Consider the following 19,400-nt stretch of genomic DNA (forward strand, 5'->3'; position numbering starts at 1 on the left):
CCTCAATATGATTATTCTATATAACGCAACATCTGATTGGTTCTAGACAATCACGTGACCGGGCGACAAATCGTCTTGTCTTCCGGGGAATAAATATCATGTGTGAGATCTCGGGTTTTTTCATCCCAAAGGTATAAAGCCAAAATGAGCATACGAGGTTGACAAATATGATGAAATCAAAATATTTAATCATTTGAATTCTCTTTATGCTACAAAAATCAATTTTACTATATTTGATTCGAATGTATGAAAACAAAGATAGACCATCAGAACCCCCCCCCCCCCACACACACACACACACACACACAAATCACGACGTTATTGCTTTCGACAAGTCAAAAAAGTATTAAAAATCGACGTATGTTGTATCATCATTTGTTTCCCTCGGGAAATATGATTTCTTTGGGGGAGTGAATCTTCATATTTCCCTCACCATCATGCAATAAATGTATATTGTTGCGCAGTGGTATAGAAACACATCCGAAAGCAGAAGCAGAATGTTTTTAAACAGCAAAGCGTGTGTTTTTTTGAAAGGGGAGAAATTTTACGGCATTTTGTTAAGAGATACCAGATATAATGGTGTACCCTTTATACCCTGTAACTGATGACATTTATTCACTGCAGCATTTTCATCACCTTTACACCAGTAGCCTCACTGTCTATGACATCTTTTCTATCCTCGTACAGTGTACATTAGAGCCGAACAACTTTGGAAGGACAAGTTTTAAATTTGTGTGAAAAACACAGTTTTCCAGAATATGGTTTACAATGTAAATACAATTATTCCCTCGAAACGTGTGAATATGGGGGAAGGTAACATGTAAAGTCGTCTGTTTGAAACTTTTCTTTACATCGACATGCCAACAACACCGAAAAAGGACATCGTTTTCAAAAGGTTCGGCATTCATATGAATAGAACATGGTGAAATTTATTTACAATATCTTTAAGTATTATCTAATGCGACAAGGGATGGGCTGTTTCTATGCAAGAGTCCCAATCTGCTGATCGCTGGACAAAAACCAGTTTCTACTTTACAATGTCAGCCGAAGACTGTCTCGAACGGGCTCCAACCGACATCCCTTATGGTATTGTTCATGTCTTTACGGGTCGGTTGGTCTAGCAGAGAATATCTTAATCCTATCGAGATATCGTCAGCATCAATCTAATGGTTCAGAGCAAAACTCATGTTCGATGCTTACGCTGTATACACAAAGGGGAACCTTCTGACGCCTTCATTGACTGCCACAAGGGATCCGGTCTCAAAGTTAGTAGCGAAAGACATGGGATCGAGACAAGTCGAGTGCGGCGATAGTACCCTTTGTTCTATCACTGCACCATACACTTTGCCTTTTTTAAAAATGTTTGAACTAATGTTGTTCTGTAACCTATATCCTAAGGTGTTGTTCCTGTGAGTGATGTGGCCCATGGGCCTCTTCTAATTGAACTAAAAAAGGCACCATTAGTACCTCAAGTACATAAAATCTACAAACGGGCTCTCCAAGGCATATAAATGTCTATCTAGTTATATTTATTTAATTTTACAAACATTTATTTCATTGGTAGCTTGTTTTTTTTACTTATTTTAATTAAGCATGCAAAAATATTTTGATCTGAAGTACCTAGACATGAAAGCAAGAATTGAGAATAACATAACATATTTTAATAAATTTTATGACCTTTAAAATTACTTATGTACAGAATCAGAAGTAAACAAAAAGGTTATACCAAATAAAGAGTTCCTGGCAGTTACAAAGTTGAAATCTTAATCAATTCCCCAATTTTATTAATTAAGCAACTAACTAAATGCATGCACCAAGAATTCATTTTCAGTAATGCCCTATAGATCTACAACCCATATATGCAAATGTTAACAACTTGTTCATCTTATCTATTACTGAAGTTACACAAAAATCTTACATATTATAAAATATCAAATCTATTCAACTTCAATATGATTATTGATTCATGAATTGTTTGGTTATAAATTGGGTAGTTTTTGGGTATGTCAGTAAAATTTCCATAAAAGAAAAATGTATCCTGGGAGATATATAACTTTCATAACAAAGACAAAAATTGAATTCATTTGATTCATAAATAAATGCAAGGCATCTCAGTAGATCTTACTTGAAGATAATATGCAAATTGCAAAGGCTAACAAATATTATACCTATCAAATGACAGCAAATGCACAGTTAAGCAACTGAAGCATTGGGTAAAAGGTATTGGGATCTCTGTCGTTGTATACTTATGTTAAAACTACATAAATATACTTACCAGTAATAAAGCTATTTTTGATACTTAAGATACATAGTTTTTGTTTGAATTTTACAAAAACTTCTTGAATTTTCTGGCTTTATATTTGATGTAAAATGTGCTTTTTAAGAATAGGCACTGGGAAATTGAATCTAAAACCTGAGCTAAGTAAGTAGAAATCAAGTCAGAGCTGAAACAACTTGGAATTCTAACCATGACACATCAAGCTTTAAAATTTTCCCCAAATTCTGGTTTCAACACATTCTAAGTCATTTTTACAGGTAAACAGCACATCGAATAGAGAACTACAATGTGTTACATATGTTGCAAGTAATCAATACATAACCTCACAATTCATATTCATAACAACTAAAGTGTCAAGTAACATGACAAAATCATGCTAGGATCCATTGGATAACGTCGTACTCGTTGTTTCAAAGTTGACAGTCTCCTTTCCATCACAGGATAGATTTAGTGGGAACGAGGAACCATGTTTGCTGCTAGTCAGTGCATTCTTCATGCTTTTGAGGTGAGCTGCCAGTAGGGATGCCGTCCTAGCATTGATGCTAGTCACATTCTCTGCTGTGCTCACTGGTTTAGCAGCATTAGTACCACTTACTGGAACAGTTTTAGAAGTGTTATTCATGGATTCTAAAGTAGTTTTACACTCTGAATTCTCCACCACAGAGTTCACAGGCCCTTTGTGAGGGACAGTTTGAACAACTACCTCAGAAGAAATCTCTATATCACTGTCCTGCTTAATTTCTTTCTTTAGTTTCTTTTGCTTGTTTCGCTTTTGTTTTTCTTTTTTCACTGGAAGATTTACTGTTAACTGAAGAGGTTTCTGTTCCACAATTTCTTTACGGTCAATTTCGAATGCCCCCACTTCACTGTCCTGAATTTCTCTTTTCATTTTAAATTCCATGACAGCTCTTTCATACAGTTGCTGAGTATCAGTTTTTTCCTCTATCCTCTGCTTGACATCTTCACTCTCTTGACTATTTCCTTGTGAACTGGTTTCATTTTCACTGTTGCTTTCCTTTTTAATGCCTCTTTGATTAACAGGTACAATCAAATGAGCTTTACTAGGAATCCTTGGTATTGGCATCTATCAATAGATAGAACAGTTTAATTACTTCATTGTTTACAAAGTTCATGGTTTTATCTTAACATTCAGTCAGCTTTCTGATTCATAAGGCATATTGTTCATATGTGATAATATGAATATGACTTAAACTCAGGGAGACCATAAAATATTTTGGCATGTATATGAAGCACTAGTACTAATGGGTTTTATGTAAAAGAAAAACATCGCTTTTATGCATGATTCTAAATGCACATTATGTAAAGATTGTCTTACTAGTTCTACAATCCAATGAACCCATATAGCCCTATCTAATGGTATTGCTCTTTATTCTAAGACTTTAAATTAAATAGAAATCTATGATCCTGGCAAGACTAGAATAATTGTATAAATTTATGAGGGTACTAATCCAATAACCTCTGCCAAGTGTAATAATCTTGACATTATAAAGTAGTTCATATAATATAGTTCAGTGCCTGTTACCTTTTTATTGGGCATCATCATCTTCTCTTTCTCCTTGTGTTCTATGATGGCCTTGGGGTCCAGGCCCACCATTAACACAGAGCTGGCCTCAGAGAAACCCTTGGCCTGGGCAGCCATTAAAGCAGTGATGCCTGCATAGTTAGTCAGCTCCAGGTTGGCATTGCATTGCCTGAACAGCATGACTAAAGCTAACTGATTACCCTCAACAGCATGAAACAATGGCGTCCTCCCACTCTTGCCATCCTAAAAGAAGAATTGTAATAAGTTTATTACAAATGCATACTTTGTAATAATAGATGAAATTTGTGGTCAATAATTTTGAAAGCATTCCAAATTTCATTAATGCAATAATGCATTTGCAAACAATGCAAGATTCCCCCAGACTTTTTTATGTTGTATATTGGTATACACGTTGTATTGTACATGTATATGGCAACTACAAGATTTTACTCAGTAAAATCAACCAACTTTATTGTAAATCTTCCTAAAAAATCATAATCAAATAGATGCACCATATTGCATGATCACAGAACTGTTTGTTGAACTAAATAATAGCAATTGTGGTCTTCTCACAATAAATTCACTCAGGTTCACGAAATCCTCAGGTTCAGGAAATCCTGATCCTGAATGACAATATACCTCTACCAGCTGTTCAAGCCCACTCCCTGTTTATGAGTTCTCTCACCTGAATATTGATATCAGCACCACACCTTATCAGAACCTTCACCATTTCTATCTGGTTTTTAATAACAGCCAAATGAAGTGGGGCTAAACCTGTTAAAGAAACATAATATGTATCAGTGCTTGCGCAATTTCTTTTTAGATCTTGTATTTCCCCATACAGAAATACAAGATACAAGTGACAAATTTCACTGTAATTGTGATATTGTCTCACATCCTGTTTACCCCAATATAATCAGTTTCGTGTTTTCAAACGTGTATGGTACTGTCATACTAGTATTTAATATGAAGTCACTAGCTCAAGTCTAACAAATTGTGCAGACAGTGAAGAATTAGTTGAAGAATTGAAGCTTTTGCTCAGCATACCCGGTATTCCTCTTTTAAAACTCTTGTACTTGGTACATATTTGACTTAATCTTTCAAATTTAGCATATATTATAAGTATAAGCAATATCTATGTATTATAATGTACTCATATTACAATGGATACTCAAATTAAAAAATATTAATTTGTCTTATTCAAATCTTTAATAAAATATCTGTGGAATACATGTAAATGTGACACCTTTGAATTTGTTTTTCTGAAATTTCATTGGGAATGTACCATGTAAGGCCTTAGGGTGGGGCTTAAGTTTACATATTTTTTTTATTTTTAACACCATTTTGATTACACAGATGTGTCTACAGCTTAATTAATTTTTTAACAGGTTTTAACATATTGTAATATTATGGAGAAGAAGTGTAGTATCTTTAAGCTGCAAAATTATTACAATTTTTTTTTGTCTTCATCATCATCACCATTATTTATTATCATCATCATTCCATCAGTAATATTTATAAAATAGAGAGAAAACTCAATGTACATTGAGACAATACCTTCAAAATTCCTGGCATTGATATCTGCCTTGTGCTGACTTTTGATGAGCATGAGTGCTAGGTTATTGATAGTGTTGTGTTTCACGGCTAGATGAACTGCACTGTCGCCCTCGTTGTTGACCAGTGAGGGGTTGGCTCCAGCCATCAGGAGGACGGACACCGCCTGGTCAAACTGCAGCTCCACGGCCAGATGTAGAGGAGTCTGAAAAACAGAGAGGTAAAGTTCACAGTTGATGTGCCTGTAAAAGAACTGATCTGCTTGGCAAAATAAAAAAGTTATATTTATTAAGATGACATTGTTTTTCAGTTCACTGCATATCATTTGTCAGAAGAAAATTATCACCTTCATGAAGGGGTATATAAAAATTGGGAAAATGATAAAAATATCACTAGATCTGGAGAAAGGGAGATAAGTCTAATAATTGATACATGTACTGTTTAATTTGACTTAACATATTCAGCACACCATATATATTGGTAGCTGAATAACTTTATATTGGCATCATGGGTAAAATGCTTTCAGCAGTCTCCTGTATATATTTTGGAATCTCTTTCGATGCAAATAGGAAATGCATTTTCAAAAAGTAGTATCTTAAGATAAATTTTCATTAAACGTCCTAAACAATGGCGAAAATCTTAAAAGCAAGAACCATGGGGCTTTAGAAATGACTAAAAATTCGTAGCTAATGTTTACTGGTGGGCTGGTCTGGATACCAAAAAGATTTTTTATTACATGTACTTGCATCATAATGTACAGTTTCAGCCTCTTTTCAGGACTTTATAGAAGAATCATGACGCTGAAATATTCATGATGTTTAAAAACACACACGGTGAATACAAGTCAAAATCAATTAGCATTTGACCATTAATTCCACAAAAGAAGCTAAGTAAAATATTCAAAAGTACATCCATAATAAACAACGACAGTATGCAATGTCAACTGTATAAAGAACTCTCCATTCATTTAAATTACACAAAGTTAATTAGCTGCAATAATGTAGTCCTCTCCCGATTATTTTTTGGGGGAAGAGGGCTACTCTCCAGTAAACATCAGATATAAAAAATCGGAGAGGGCTAAATTATTGTAGATAAAAGTTAATCTACAATGCACGTCTCTGCATAACCTACCTGTAGTGATTTGTTGTATTTGTCCACGTTTTTACCAGATATTGTCATTAGATGAACAAATTTCTGGACCATCACAATGTTTTCCTGTGCCACAGCAATATGTAAAGGCCTGTGAAAGCAAACAATGAGATGAATTCTCAAACTTCAACAGCATGTTATACATTGAAAAAATCATAACAATTTTTTTTTAAAGTTTCTGTTGAATTCTGATTCGTTAATAATGCTTAAAACTTTTTTCGCAGAATGTCTAACTAATAGGGCTACTATACAAGGAATTGTAAGTTACAAAATGTACATCTGCAAGGCTCTACTCCCAGCAGTTTAAATGTGTGTCTCAAATGATTAAATTTATACAATCATTGCTTTTATAGGTACTGTGATCCTTTGGTTTTCACTATAAACAATAAGCCAACACAAAATATTCATACATCAAAGTTTTGTTTTATGATTTTTTTTGCAAAAAAATTTGTGTTTGCATTAAGGGTTTTTTTGATTTACAAAAGGCCAATAGGCCACATTGCTCACCGGAACACTGTGATAATCTAACATACAAATCTAGCTCTGACCCAATTAGCTTACAATATCAGGAGAAACTTTTTTTTTCTCTTGTAAACATCTATGATAAATTTCATTTTTGGCCCCTTCCAAACCCATGCAAGTCAGGCTACGAAAAACTTATAATGTCTTCATGGTCGATTGCTTCATTAATTTAAAAGTCATTCTCTCAGCCATACCTGTCAAAAAGATCGAGAGTTACTAGTATGGTATGAAAAACCCTGAAACTTCTTCAAATAGCTTTCCTCTACCAGTAATTCTATCAATCATACATGCAACAAAATCCAATTTCTTCAGAGGAATTCTTCGAAGTCTCTATATGCAAGTGTAAAATAGGAGAATCCCCCCTCTAAACAATGATATTCCTCTCATTTAAGTAGATAAATAAAAAGACTTTTTTTTTAATCAATTTATCTTGCATCCAAATCATTTTCACAAATTATATTTAGATTACCACTATCTTCAAAAGAATTTATTTCCCTGCAAAATGGAGACCCTTACTTCCATTTGGTCTCCTTGAAAATTTTCCTTTTTAGCATACTTGGTAATATATGTTTATTTCACAACTCAAGGGCCTTTATTTTCTTTACAATTTTTGTTGTTGTAAAATTGAAACCCTTGTGTTTTCTAGACCTCTTCAAATAATTTCATTTACATTCTGAACTTTAAAATTCAATTGAGGCCCCTTGCTAGCTTATTTGCTTTAAAAGAAAATGTTTAAAACAATCCGCCCTATGTTTATTACCAGGGGCATTCCCTAAACCCACCCCCCCCCCCCCTTTAGAAGGAGGCCAACCTAAAATATTCACTTGACCTAGGGATGCTTCAAGCCTAGTTTGGTAAAAATAAGCCCATTGATTTTGGAGAAGATGAGAAAAATGTGAAAAGTACTGACAGACAACATTCAAAATTTTGATCAGAAAAACTTTGGGCTCAGAGAAGCACAAACAATATGTGATCACTGTGAATTATACATGTAGACCATATATAAACATTTTCATTGCAAATATCAGCTTTCGAGATTAACCAGGGCATTCCAAAAAAACTGAAAAATAAGTGTACTATGCAAATAGAAACAGAGAACATTATGTAGGTCATTCAATGTGTTCATTTACTGCTCAGTCTACAGGTAAATCCCACGGTAGTCAGCAATTCATAAATAATCTATCATCCATATCTGGTTTTTCCAACTACTGTAATAGCTTTTTTAAATGCACTTTGAATTCAATAGCGATTTAACTCAACGAAGTTTGCATAAGATTTGAGTGTCTATTGAATATTGAAATGCTGCCTATAAATAGAACACCTGTACAAATCCCACTACATGGTGGTTTATTCATTATCAGGTGTTATCCTCTAAAATTACATGTAGCATGGTTCTCGTAAATTTTGTTTACTGGTCCCGAGATAAAAGTTTATCAGCTAGTGTCCACGACCACATGACTTTCACACATAACACAACATATCCGACTACACAGCTAAAATAAATTGTCCTTCCTCAAGTGTGCATATACTGCAAGTCTATGTAAAGGTGTATATTTAGAAGGAACTGCAATGTGACATTATATACAGGTTGTAGTTCATTGTTTTTTGTATTAGACCAAAATAAAATTATTGTTTGGAATTGCTTCCCGCCTCAATGAAATACCCCCGCTAACATGGGTAATAAAATTTTATTAACAAAAAATAAAGACCTTTTTTGTTAATGTGGAGATTTTTATTCTTTAACCAATTTTTGATTAGTTAAACTTCAATTTAGAAAAATAAAAATTCCTCCCTCCGTCCTGGGTCTAGAAACCTCAGGTGGCAATTCCAAACAAACATTTTTTTAAGGATGGCCTAACATGTTTCATGGAATGACAGAAAGATTTTCTTACAAGTCCCCATCCTCATCTTGGTGGAGGGCCATTTGGATCTCGTTCAGTAGCATTAGACTCATCTGAGGATTCACAAACATACCCGAGGATCCAGTCTTAGAGGTGTCCACTAGAAGAGAATCAAAGTCAATATAAATCAGAGAACAAGACAACTCATTTCCAAGACTATGTAGGTTATAAAATGATAGTTATTAAAATTTTCATGAATAAAATCTAACATTTCAATATCAAATCATCAGTGTATCACAATATATGGTGCAATAAAGATAAAAATAATGCATTTATTCATGAATGTTTTAACCAATAAGGCAGCATAAATATGTATAATTAATTTTCTCATGAACACATTCAGTTTTCTAAAATGACAATTTTACAAAGGCAGTTTGGGACTTCCCTTAAGTTTTACCTACAAAAAGTTTATTTAGTTGTATAACTTGGCAATTAGGAAGAAAAGAAGACTTGATTGTAATTAATTGGTCATATCACTTAAGGCAGTTTATCATGTTTATCACAATACCTGGTAAACCCATCTTGCAAGATAAACTAATCACAAATATGGACCTCTTCCATTTCTTAATGGTGGCCTTAAATGCAATCTTTATTAAAACAAAGATACTGCAGTACTTTTCAAGGTTCAAGTGTTAGATATTGGGCAGGAAAACCTTAAGGTTCAGGTGAAACATACACAACCAACCCCTTCAGACCATATGCTATTTTTGGGCATTTGCCATGTATAGGTTTTCTATACTTATTTATTAGACTGCAGCTTTTATTGATCAGTATAACAGCAATCAATACACTAGCACTCAGCTGATGGGAGGTTCAATGCCTCCAGTCTGTGTCCAGATAAAATTATGTGTAAATCTTTTAACAGCTTGCAATTTCTTTTGATATTGAGGCAAAGCATCGCAATTTTTCAATTCAATAAAACTTGTGATGTATACGGTACTTCTCAATTCAGTGGCTCTACTCAGAAATAAATGAACTGTTACTAAATGGTTTAAAAAAGTATACAGATTTTATCAACATAAGGAAGAGGTGTTGATCCTTGAAAGAGATTTTATAACAAAATTGGAATGGATGAATTATCATTACCCTGCTGTTTCCTGTTATGATCCTTGTTTTGGTCCTGTTTGTCAGTGGTTAGGTCGACCATTTTCTGCGATGGTAAACCACTTTCAGTGGCTGGGACCTCTCCATCTTTGTAGGTTTGTAACCGCCTTTTCTTCAGGGGTAGGGAGGCTTCTGGGGTGTCGTATTTATTGGAGTTCAGAATGTGGTCAACTGTGGTCTGGGGCAGCTCTATGCTTTCACTACTTGTAACAGAGCTTGGGCTAGCCATGTCTCTTGCTATATTACTCTCTGTTGTGGACACTGTTAGGGGAAGTTTTAGCACAGAGTTTGTTGAACTTTGTGAATGGTCCTGACTTTGGGTCCTTTTCAACTCTAACATTTGTTGAAGGGAAAACTTGATGTTGGAATGTGATGGCATTGCATCAGCTTTCTCTTGTTTTTCTTTCTGTATCTTTACAAGATTACTTAACTGCTGTGCAATCAATGATGCTTGTGATATTGATGCTGTATTGACACTTTCAAAATTAATAACATTCTGATGGGATGTACTAGGTTTACATGAGTCATTGGAAATTGTACCGGATGGGTTAGAGTTCTGACTTACAGTAACATTATTCTCCGTTATATCAGAGTTCGTCTGCTGTGTTTTTACTGGAGATCGCTTACCCCCTCGGCGCTGTTTAGATTTTCCCCTTTTTGAGACAGTCATGATCATGTCTTGATTTGAGGCAGTGTCACCCATGGTCTCTAGTCTCTGGTCCGTCACAGCTTTGACAATGGCGTCCGAAGAGGACGGCAGAATGAAGGGTGTAGAGGAAAGACACGACATAGCCTCCGCTGCAGCAATACGGTCCGCACTCTCCTTATCGTCGACATTTTTCCGCGTCATCCCAGTTCCTACATTGGCTCTTACTTTTGGTTTTGTTTTCACTCTCTTGCTCATGTTTATGACGTGGTTATTACAATTATGGGCGTTAATAATCTTCATTCTCCCCCATGAAAATTGTTAGGAACACAAATACTCCCTATTGTTTTCAACGGAATTCTGAAATTCCAATTATTCGCTCGTGTCGCAGTTCTTTCCATTACACCTCCATGGAAAAATTGCATATTGGGAAAGTCCCTAATCACGAGGTACAAATGAACCAATCATTTTGTTCGAATCCATGCATACGGGGAATTCCCAGTTTTCGTTATAAAATTCTCTTGTCTAAAAATAACCTTGAACAGTGTTTGGGCTTGGAACAAGAATAAATGTTTGTGCAAAATGCATCCGTTCTACAGTAACATTTCCAATGTTATCCAATGATTTGACATAATGCTGCAGAATAGCATTGTTTGAATGGTCGTTTAATGCCTACATACATAGAAAGGCATACCTATCGATAAAAAATCCTTAGAATATCGCTGTCTATTTTTAGAAAACGAGGACGATATATATAAAGCTTTCAAGTCCGATAATCGTGTCGCATGTTACCTATCATATATCTTTGGCGCTTCAATCTATTATAATTCAACACTATTCAAAAAGCTCAATATATACTACACGAATGTTAATAGTTGATTTAATTATTGTATACATGTACATGTATACATTACACAGCTGTTAGACCTGTATGTTATGCACAATAAATAGGGTCGCCATACAGAGAATGAACTAAAGAATACACCCACACATGCATCTAATGGATTGGTGTTTTGCAAGTATGTTCATCTACATTTTGTCGACTAAATTCTTATTTGGAAATTTGTTCATGAATAAAAGATAAACAATTCATTAGGCCTATTAAATTGAAATAAAACTGAAATTAAATCTAATGATTTGATTTGATTTGATTTGAACATATTTTTATTGTACAAAAATTACAACAGGGATTGGACACAAGTTCAAAAACTTAGATCGCCCTCTCCCAATACAAGTATTTAATACAGTAAAAATAATGTATACACAACATGTAAGGTCAACAGATCATATGACAGTTATATATAAATTTTCAATGGTGTACAAACATCAACTAAATCTTTTTGTACCTTTGATATAACGATAAACTAGAGAAAATGAATGTTTGTTTTCGCTGACACTGATTGCGTTGTCGCCCCAAAGTAGGACATGAGTATTAACAATATTTAAATTTATAATATTGAAAATTTCATTAAGCATAACATTTCTGGCCTCTTTATATTTATTACAAGTGAAAAAATAATGATAAGTGTCTTCGAGCTTGCCACACGAACAGAGTGGACTATTAATAATATTACAACGAAAAAGATCACTATTTAGTACACAATTATGACGAAGTCTAGTATGAATAATATTAAATCAAAGTACTGAAGAACTGACGGGAGTTGATTTTTTTCGATGTTTATTTATTTTAAAATCAATGATATGTTATTTTGCATGACAAATACATGTATACTCTGTCCCAAGATATTTTGGATTCACGTTTGGACGATTTTTAATAAAAATACACTTACCTGTGAAAGAAGTGCAATTGAAATAGTTGAAAGGGATATTTTCCAAGATAATTTCATTGACACATTATCATCTTTCACTCGGAAAAATTCACAGGAACGAAAACAGATTCCTTACGGAGATTTATAATGGGGAATGTTTACATCTTTTCTCCATTCGGAATACACTCGGAATACATCGCGCAATATTTCAACGTTATCATCCGGGCTTGCTGCAATGCAAAATCTCCGTAGACATCACATTTTTTAGCATTGTATTGAAACCTGATAAGCTAACAGGGGCGTTTTGACTGAGAAATCTTGGAAATTTTTCATACTTTTGAATGAACATCGTTTGGATCCTGAGGTATTTATAAATATCAAACAATTAAAGTAGATCCAGTGTTCTGTGACGTCGCACATTTTTGTAAAACTTTGAATTCTATAAAAATTGTGCAAGATAGTTTTATTTATTTTATGTGAATATAATCACATGGATGTAATTAGAATTATTGGTAGGTTAAAGATATTTTCGCACTTAATTTTATACTAAATTTCCAAATTTTTATATATTTTATCTATGCAAAGGGGAAATAACTCTTTTTCTGACTTTTCTCTCAGTTGTATGTCTAAATACTATAGTTTTTCTTATTCCAACGATTAATTTTAAAATATTTTTGTAATTTTAGTTTTCTGATAAAGTTGACATTAAAATTAAACAAGAAAAACAAATTTCTGCCTACAAGATTTTACTTCTAACAGAAAAAAAATACATTTTTCTAATGCTAAAATATGCTTTAGTTTATGTTTATCTGGCATATCAAAAAGTGTGATGACATGTATATTTTTTCTAACAATTGATGACATTTAAGTCTATTAAGTCGAAATCAGTTCAGTTTTTCAACTTTCCTCAGAGAATTTTACGAGTATGGAGCTACCTTAAGCCAAACGTGAATCCAAAATATCTTGGGACAGAGTATAGTTTCTAATTTGAATTACGCACATTTTTATAATATGAATTTTTGGACTTTTTCGACAATAATGTTAAATAATATTATAAAGATTTAACTATAAAGATAAAATTAATTCAAACAAACTATGTATCAGTGATAGAAATATTTCTCGAAAATTGTATGGATCCAGGCAATATTGAACTCTAGTCTCGTTCAACCAAACGCTCGGCTGACACCGTAAATCTCCGACAAGGATTTACGGAGACAGGCGAGCGTCGAGTTGAATGAGACTATATTGAACTCTGGCGTAGGAATACATACGACTACAAAAATATTTAAATTGTTCGTACCATTTAAAATCTGACTATTTTCAAGGTATTTATAAAAAAGTTTCCATGAAAAACAATGCTTTAGCATACATTACTTCGAATTTATCAATCATTTTCAAGAACTAAGTCTTGTCAGCAGCAATGATTTGTGCTGAGGTCCAAACACTGTTTCACTTTCGGTTTGTCTGCGTGACTGCATAGGAGAGTTGATTAAAATCAACTCCCAAAAATCTGTCACCATAAGTAAAAAAAATCAGGTTTAGTTCGACAGGTAATATCATTTTGATTTATGATAGAAACATGTATTTTTTCTTTGAAAATGCGAATGGAGTCACTTTCACGGACATCCTTTGAAAGCGCATTCCATTCATTAACAACAGTGGGAACAAATGAAGATTTATACAATTGTAAACGACATTTTGGTATACTATAATTTTGTGCAATCGACAAATCTCCGTAAAGCTGTAGAATATATGCATGTACATGTACATCAGAGACATAAATATAACGTGTTATTTATTTCTCTGTATACATATAACAGCTTAAATAAATAACATCACAAATTGCATTTCATTCATTTATATTCATTTATTTTGATCTCAACACCACGGTATATTTGTGTTGAGAGATTTTAATTACACACTATATATCATATAATAGTTATAACTTGCTAATAAATATAACATGCGTGACAGAAAAAAAAAATACACGTATAAAAGATCTTTAGGCAAATTCTAAAATAAGGACGCAAGATAGATTGAAGTTACGTACAAACTACTATGTAAAGAGAACTGTCACGAAGAACAGGCAACATGTTAATTATTAATAACATTCAAAAACAGACAAAATAATATGAAGAAAACTACAGGGGGAAAGTTCAGTACGGCTGGAGTGGACTATGCATAATCCCATTGTCAGCGTGGACTAGTTTACACTGTTTACTATATTGTGTATAACTGTAGTTTAGATTGTTTGTAAATTTGTATTGCTGTTAAAAAATTTAATAACTTATGATCTCTCTCTCTCTCTCTCTCTCTCTCTCTCTCTCTCTCTCCAGCCCTCTCTTTCGTTATATACGTCATAAAACGTCACAATAATCAAACGTCACAACTACGTCACAATAACTTCCATAGCAGTTTTGTTTGTTGTCGAAGCATTTGACAGTGTATGCAAAATGTTCAATAAGAAACCTAATTTTTCCCAGCCTTGGGAAATTAATGAGAGTGCAAAAGCGGAATATCAGGGAAAACAGGTACCAGGTACCATTCCGAATATTCCCCTGGCATCCCTACGTATAACAGAGTCAGATTGCACATTGCGACCAAGGAATGAACAAAAAGGATTGTTCAGAAATAATGGATACCTACAAAGACCTGCTGTTCCACCAAAGTCCTCGACCTCGTTTGACTCGCAGATGCCTCCCAGAGTAGGACACCACCAAGCGGCATCCCTGGCTTCTACCCCTAAATTCCAACCGCTAGAGAGAAATAGCAGGTTACTCACTAGAGAAGATACTAAGTTTCTTTTCCAGCCCTTGGACAGGCCCACCTCTCACTGCCAGTCTCCAACAGGCCTCCTTAAGCCAATGCCCATTTCCTATTCAGAGTGGAAGAAAATTCATGGAGTTTCAGAGGATACCAATGCCTCAGTCCAAATCAACGGAATCTCTCATCGCCAAATGTCCGCGAAAAAATACATCTTAGACACTAAAAAACCAGTAACCTATTCGGACTCCCATCTGATGTCTAATGATCCAAAACACAGAGAAAGTTTAGAAGAAAATAACCAACAGAGGCAAAACACTTTGCCAAATTTTGTGCGCAAACCGATTGCGACATTGCCTGGACATTTGAATAGCTTGTTTCCGAACGTATCAGATACCGGTGTGAGTAGTTTTGACAGGATTCAAATGCCACGCCCAACAACCCCGGACGATGTTTCCTCTAATAGCTCCTCAAGTGATCATACACTGGTAGGGAATCACAGTCTAACGACAGAGGACACTCTGACTGAGGAGAGATTGGGGGTGCTGATTGATAGCGGCGAAGACTCCTCCTCCTCCCCAGAGACAGTCTCTACAATTCGCACCTCCAGCAGAGGCCCGTCCTCTGAAGAGAAACTCTTTCACGTCGCCCCTCAAAGCCAGAAAGAGCAAGATCTGTACCAGAAAAAATATAAGACACCAGGTATTTTCTTTGATTTATATTTTATACAGTATCTTATTTGAAAGGTAACGAGCGTTTTATTTCATTTGATTTATTTCATCTCCATTTCTGTTTTTCGCAGAGTATATTAGAAGTTCCAGTAGTGACACTAGTTCCAGTTCACCATATCTTTCATCTGAGGAATACAGAGGTACAAGCGCCGCAAGTGTTCAGGATTACATGTCGCATCGTTCATCAGCCACATACGACAGTCCACCTCTACCTCCAATTGCTGACCACACTGGAAACAGGGGAACCCCAGAAACACCAAGTCAACTGGACAACATGGAAAGGCAGATGATGCACTGGGCAAAAATCGGGTCCTATGTAAGAGAGTGTTACCAGAAAAGCAAGATATGTGATGTTCGATTCTATGTAGAGAATGAGGTCCTATATGCCCACAGAGCCCCGTTATGCACTGTTAGCCCATATTTTGCATCGATGTTCTACGAGAACAATTTTCTGCAATCAAAACCCATTGCCGAGGTCCGACTGAGGGGAATCGCCATGCAGTCTCTCAAAATCTTCATGGAATTTGTTTATGCCGGAAAATTGGAAATAACCACACCAACATTGCTGGATCTGGTGAGAATTTCTGGACAGTTTGAAGTCCCCGAAATAAGGCAAAGATGCATCGATGAAATCAATTTTCTTCACGAAGAAGACTTGATTCAGTTACTGGTTGCCGTGCGGGAGGACCCGAGCCTCGATTTCACGGAGCCTCTACTGCGCTGTATTGCAGACAAATACTTATCCGTCTGTGTCTCTGAAAGCTTCCTGGAACTGGACGTAGACACTCTGTGCCTGATTCTCTCAAACGACAGGCTGATCACTCACTCTGAAATGGACGTCTTCTGCGCAGGGATGAAATGGGTAAACTATTGTCCGGAGCAGCGATCACAGCTTCTGGAAATGGTCATGAAGTGTGTTCGATTCCCTCTGATGACGCAGACAAACTTATTCGAGTGCCTTGAGATGTCTAGCATTCTGAGAACCAACGAGATATGCCTGAACATGATTCACAAGGCCAACTGGTAAATTTAATTTTATCACGTTTTCTTCTCTATTATTGTATCAATTATTATTCCCGTCGCTCCATCCTTTACCCAAGAACTCCCATATTTCTAAAGAATTAACGATTTTTTTTCTTTATTCGTTAGGATAAGAAATGCCATGGACCTAAATAGAGATGATCCTCTAAACTTGGACATACCCCTTCCCAGAGGTTGCTCCTCCAGTGATCCTATGAACAGCGAGGTCAATCACACTAATGTAAGTAAAGTATCTTTTAAATTTCATGGTGATTGATTGTTTATCAGTGAGTTACAGGATGTGAGAGTACGGTCACTTTACTTTGTAGAACAACGCGTCTTGTGCCCACTTGATGGATATATCATTTGGAAGCGCCAACAGTGAAGAGAACTGCGCCACCATGATTGAGTGCAGAGATAGAATGGAGCCCTATTCCACCAACTTCGACCAAATGCAATATGCGAAGGAATTAGAAGGTTCGTGTTTATTTAAAAGTCCATCCCAGACATTTGGTATGAATGCATCTTTTAATGTGAGTGACTGTTATAGTGGATTGTCCTTTGTAGTGAAGAAAAGTGAAAGGAAGATTTTCAATCAGTCGTCTTCAACCCGCATTGAAAAGAACACCATGATCGTTGTTGACAAAAAGGTGTACGTGATAGGTGAGTCAGTCGCCCTACGCCCTGTCACAGTTCTTTCAATTAAATAACCGTCTAGGTTGTAAAACTTGCAATCCATGTTTATATCTATTTACAGGCGGATTGTATCAAGACCAGGAACTGACAAAACCCCGAAGGGACGTATGGCTATACAGTCCTAGAAATGGCTGGCAGGGTTTGGCGCCAATGAAAATTCCCCGTGTGCATCATACTGTGTGTGCTGTTGACGGTTTCATCTACGCCATTGGTGGATTAGATAGCGACAATAGGTAATTTATTGTTGAAGATTCATAATTTCGTTCACCAAACAAGTATGTGTTATATTATATACACAAAAGTGCTGTATTTGGATAGTTACATGTGCCCTTACTTTCAGGCTGCTGACGTCAGTGGAGCGCTATGACCCAGTCACCGACAGCTGGCGCTTCGTCAGATCCATGCCCACTGCCCGAGCTGGCGCCTGCGCCGCAGAACTCAATGGACAGCTTTTAATTGCGGGGGGATATGGGGACTCCACAGAAGGAGCATCTGCAATCACGAATATAGTGGAATGCTACGACCCATTCACAAATAGGTACTTGAGATACCGCCATATATTGTCATTGGTCAAAGTAAAAGAGTGTTCAATGTATCGGTATTTTAGTTTTAAAACATTTATGATATCATGCACTGTATTCATAGTCCTCTGTAATTGTTTTGCAGATGGATGCAAAGAAGCGGTTTGCGCTTTGGTCGTTGCAATGCCAGTCTCACTTGTGTCGGGGACACCCTGTACCTCAGTGGAGGTTTGGCTACAGACCGGAACACAATGGATACCGTCAGCATACCGGATGTGGATATTTACGATGCTAAGAATGACCGATGGAGGCTGAGTAACTACATGCCTCGGGATGTTACATATCACAGCACAGCATCGTTTGCCTCAGGTTGGTAACCCTGATACCCTCCAATGGGCTTTAATTAATCAATTAATTCTTGAAGAAAAAAATACCGGTAGTTCATAGGCTTATGTTTACACAAAACGATATAAAACAATTTTGCATTGACCTTCTTTTATATACATATGTATATACATGTAGATAGCAGTGAACGGTTGATGTAATTTCCATGTTTATCTTTCAAAGGTTCGATGCTGTATTTGATTGGTGGATCACCTGACAGTGGTCAATCAGTAGTTGAATGCCTGGACAGACGGAGAAACATGTGGCTGGAGGACTTCCCGCTCCCCAGGGAAGTGCTGTGGATGCAGCGTGTGACATCACGTGATGTTGCGTACTTCTAAGAATAATTTATTATTAAAATATTAAAGTTAAATACATGTATTGTCTTTTTTAACATTTATGATATGTACCGAGGCTTTTCAGCTGATTTTTGTTGTTGTTGATTGTTTTGTACTTCTTTGAAAAAAATCAGAAAATAAACAAAAACAATATAAAACATATTACACTGTGTTTATTGTTTGTAACGACTTTAGCCAGAGGACAGAGCCATTACACGAGAGTGTCCAAGAGAATATTCCGGTGTAACGAAGAATTTTGACCCGTGTTGAGAATTGACTCGGGGGTCATTTTTTAACGTTGAAAATGAGACCAAATGTATCGATTAAGACCCCAATCCGTTGAAAATTGACCCGCGTTGTGGAACTTTGATCATGAAACCGGTTCAAAATCCATCAGCAAATAAGCATAAATTAACTGATCACATTTATGACTTGGAACTATTTAACAATTTCTTTTCCATTATTCTGATTCTTTAGATTT

At 35.7% G+C, this 19,400-nt stretch overlaps 2 protein-coding genes across 2 annotated transcripts; one reads left to right on the plus strand and one right to left on the minus strand.

The window, feature by feature from the left end:
• Positions 1-1,639: 1,639 nt before the first annotated feature.
• On the minus strand, positions 1,640-11,141 carry LOC105344352 (uncharacterized). The gene is made up of 7 exons (XM_011452113.4): positions 10,034-11,141; positions 8,939-9,047; positions 6,507-6,615; positions 5,379-5,580; positions 4,507-4,595; positions 3,822-4,064; positions 1,640-3,362 (listed from the first exon to the last, which is right to left on the minus strand). Exons 1-7 carry the CDS (start codon positions 10,998-11,000, stop codon positions 2,655-2,657), a joined length of 2,427 nt encoding a protein of 808 aa, XP_011450415.3. The 5' UTR covers positions 11,001-11,141; the 3' UTR covers positions 1,640-2,654.
• Positions 11,142-15,342: 4,201 nt separating this feature from the next.
• Positions 15,343-19,002, plus strand: LOC117681708 (kelch-like protein 3). Its single transcript, XM_034447343.2, has 9 exons — positions 15,343-15,931; positions 16,032-16,983; positions 17,110-17,221; positions 17,310-17,457; positions 17,548-17,643; positions 17,738-17,909; positions 18,017-18,214; positions 18,343-18,566; positions 18,765-19,002. The coding sequence occupies exons 1-9, from the start codon at positions 15,424-15,426 to the stop codon at positions 18,920-18,922; spliced, it is 2,568 nt and encodes an 855-aa protein (XP_034303234.2). The 5' UTR covers positions 15,343-15,423; the 3' UTR covers positions 18,923-19,002.
• The last annotated feature ends 398 nt before the right edge of the window (positions 19,003-19,400 follow it).

Source organism: Magallana gigas, chromosome 2 (genome assembly GCF_963853765.1).
Source record: "Magallana gigas chromosome 2, xbMagGiga1.1, whole genome shotgun sequence".
NCBI classification, from domain to species: domain Eukaryota; kingdom Metazoa; phylum Mollusca; class Bivalvia; order Ostreida; family Ostreidae; genus Magallana; species Magallana gigas.

Bases quoted from the DNA above. Each gene is read 5' to 3' on its own strand.
- LOC105344352 (XM_011452113.4), bottom strand. From the start codon at position 11,000: ATGAAGATTATTAACGCCCATAATTGTAATAACCACGTCATAAACATG. The intron at 4,596-5,378 runs GTATTGTCTCAA...TTTCTTTAACAG, and splicing joins CAATGCCAGGAATTTTGAAG to GTTTAGCCCCACTTCATTTG. The intron at 4,065-4,506 runs GTGAGAGAACTC...TTCTTCTTTTAG, and splicing joins GTGCTGATATCAATATTCAG to GATGGCAAGAGTGGGAGGAC.
- LOC117681708 (XM_034447343.2), top strand. From the start codon at position 15,424: ATGTCCGCGAAAAAATACATCTTAGACACTAAAAAACCAGTAACCTAT. The intron at 17,222-17,309 runs GTAAGTAAAGTA...TTTACTTTGTAG, and splicing joins GCGAGGTCAATCACACTAAT to AACAACGCGTCTTGTGCCCA. The intron at 17,644-17,737 runs GTGAGTCAGTCG...ATCTATTTACAG, and splicing joins CAAAAAGGTGTACGTGATAG to GCGGATTGTATCAAGACCAG.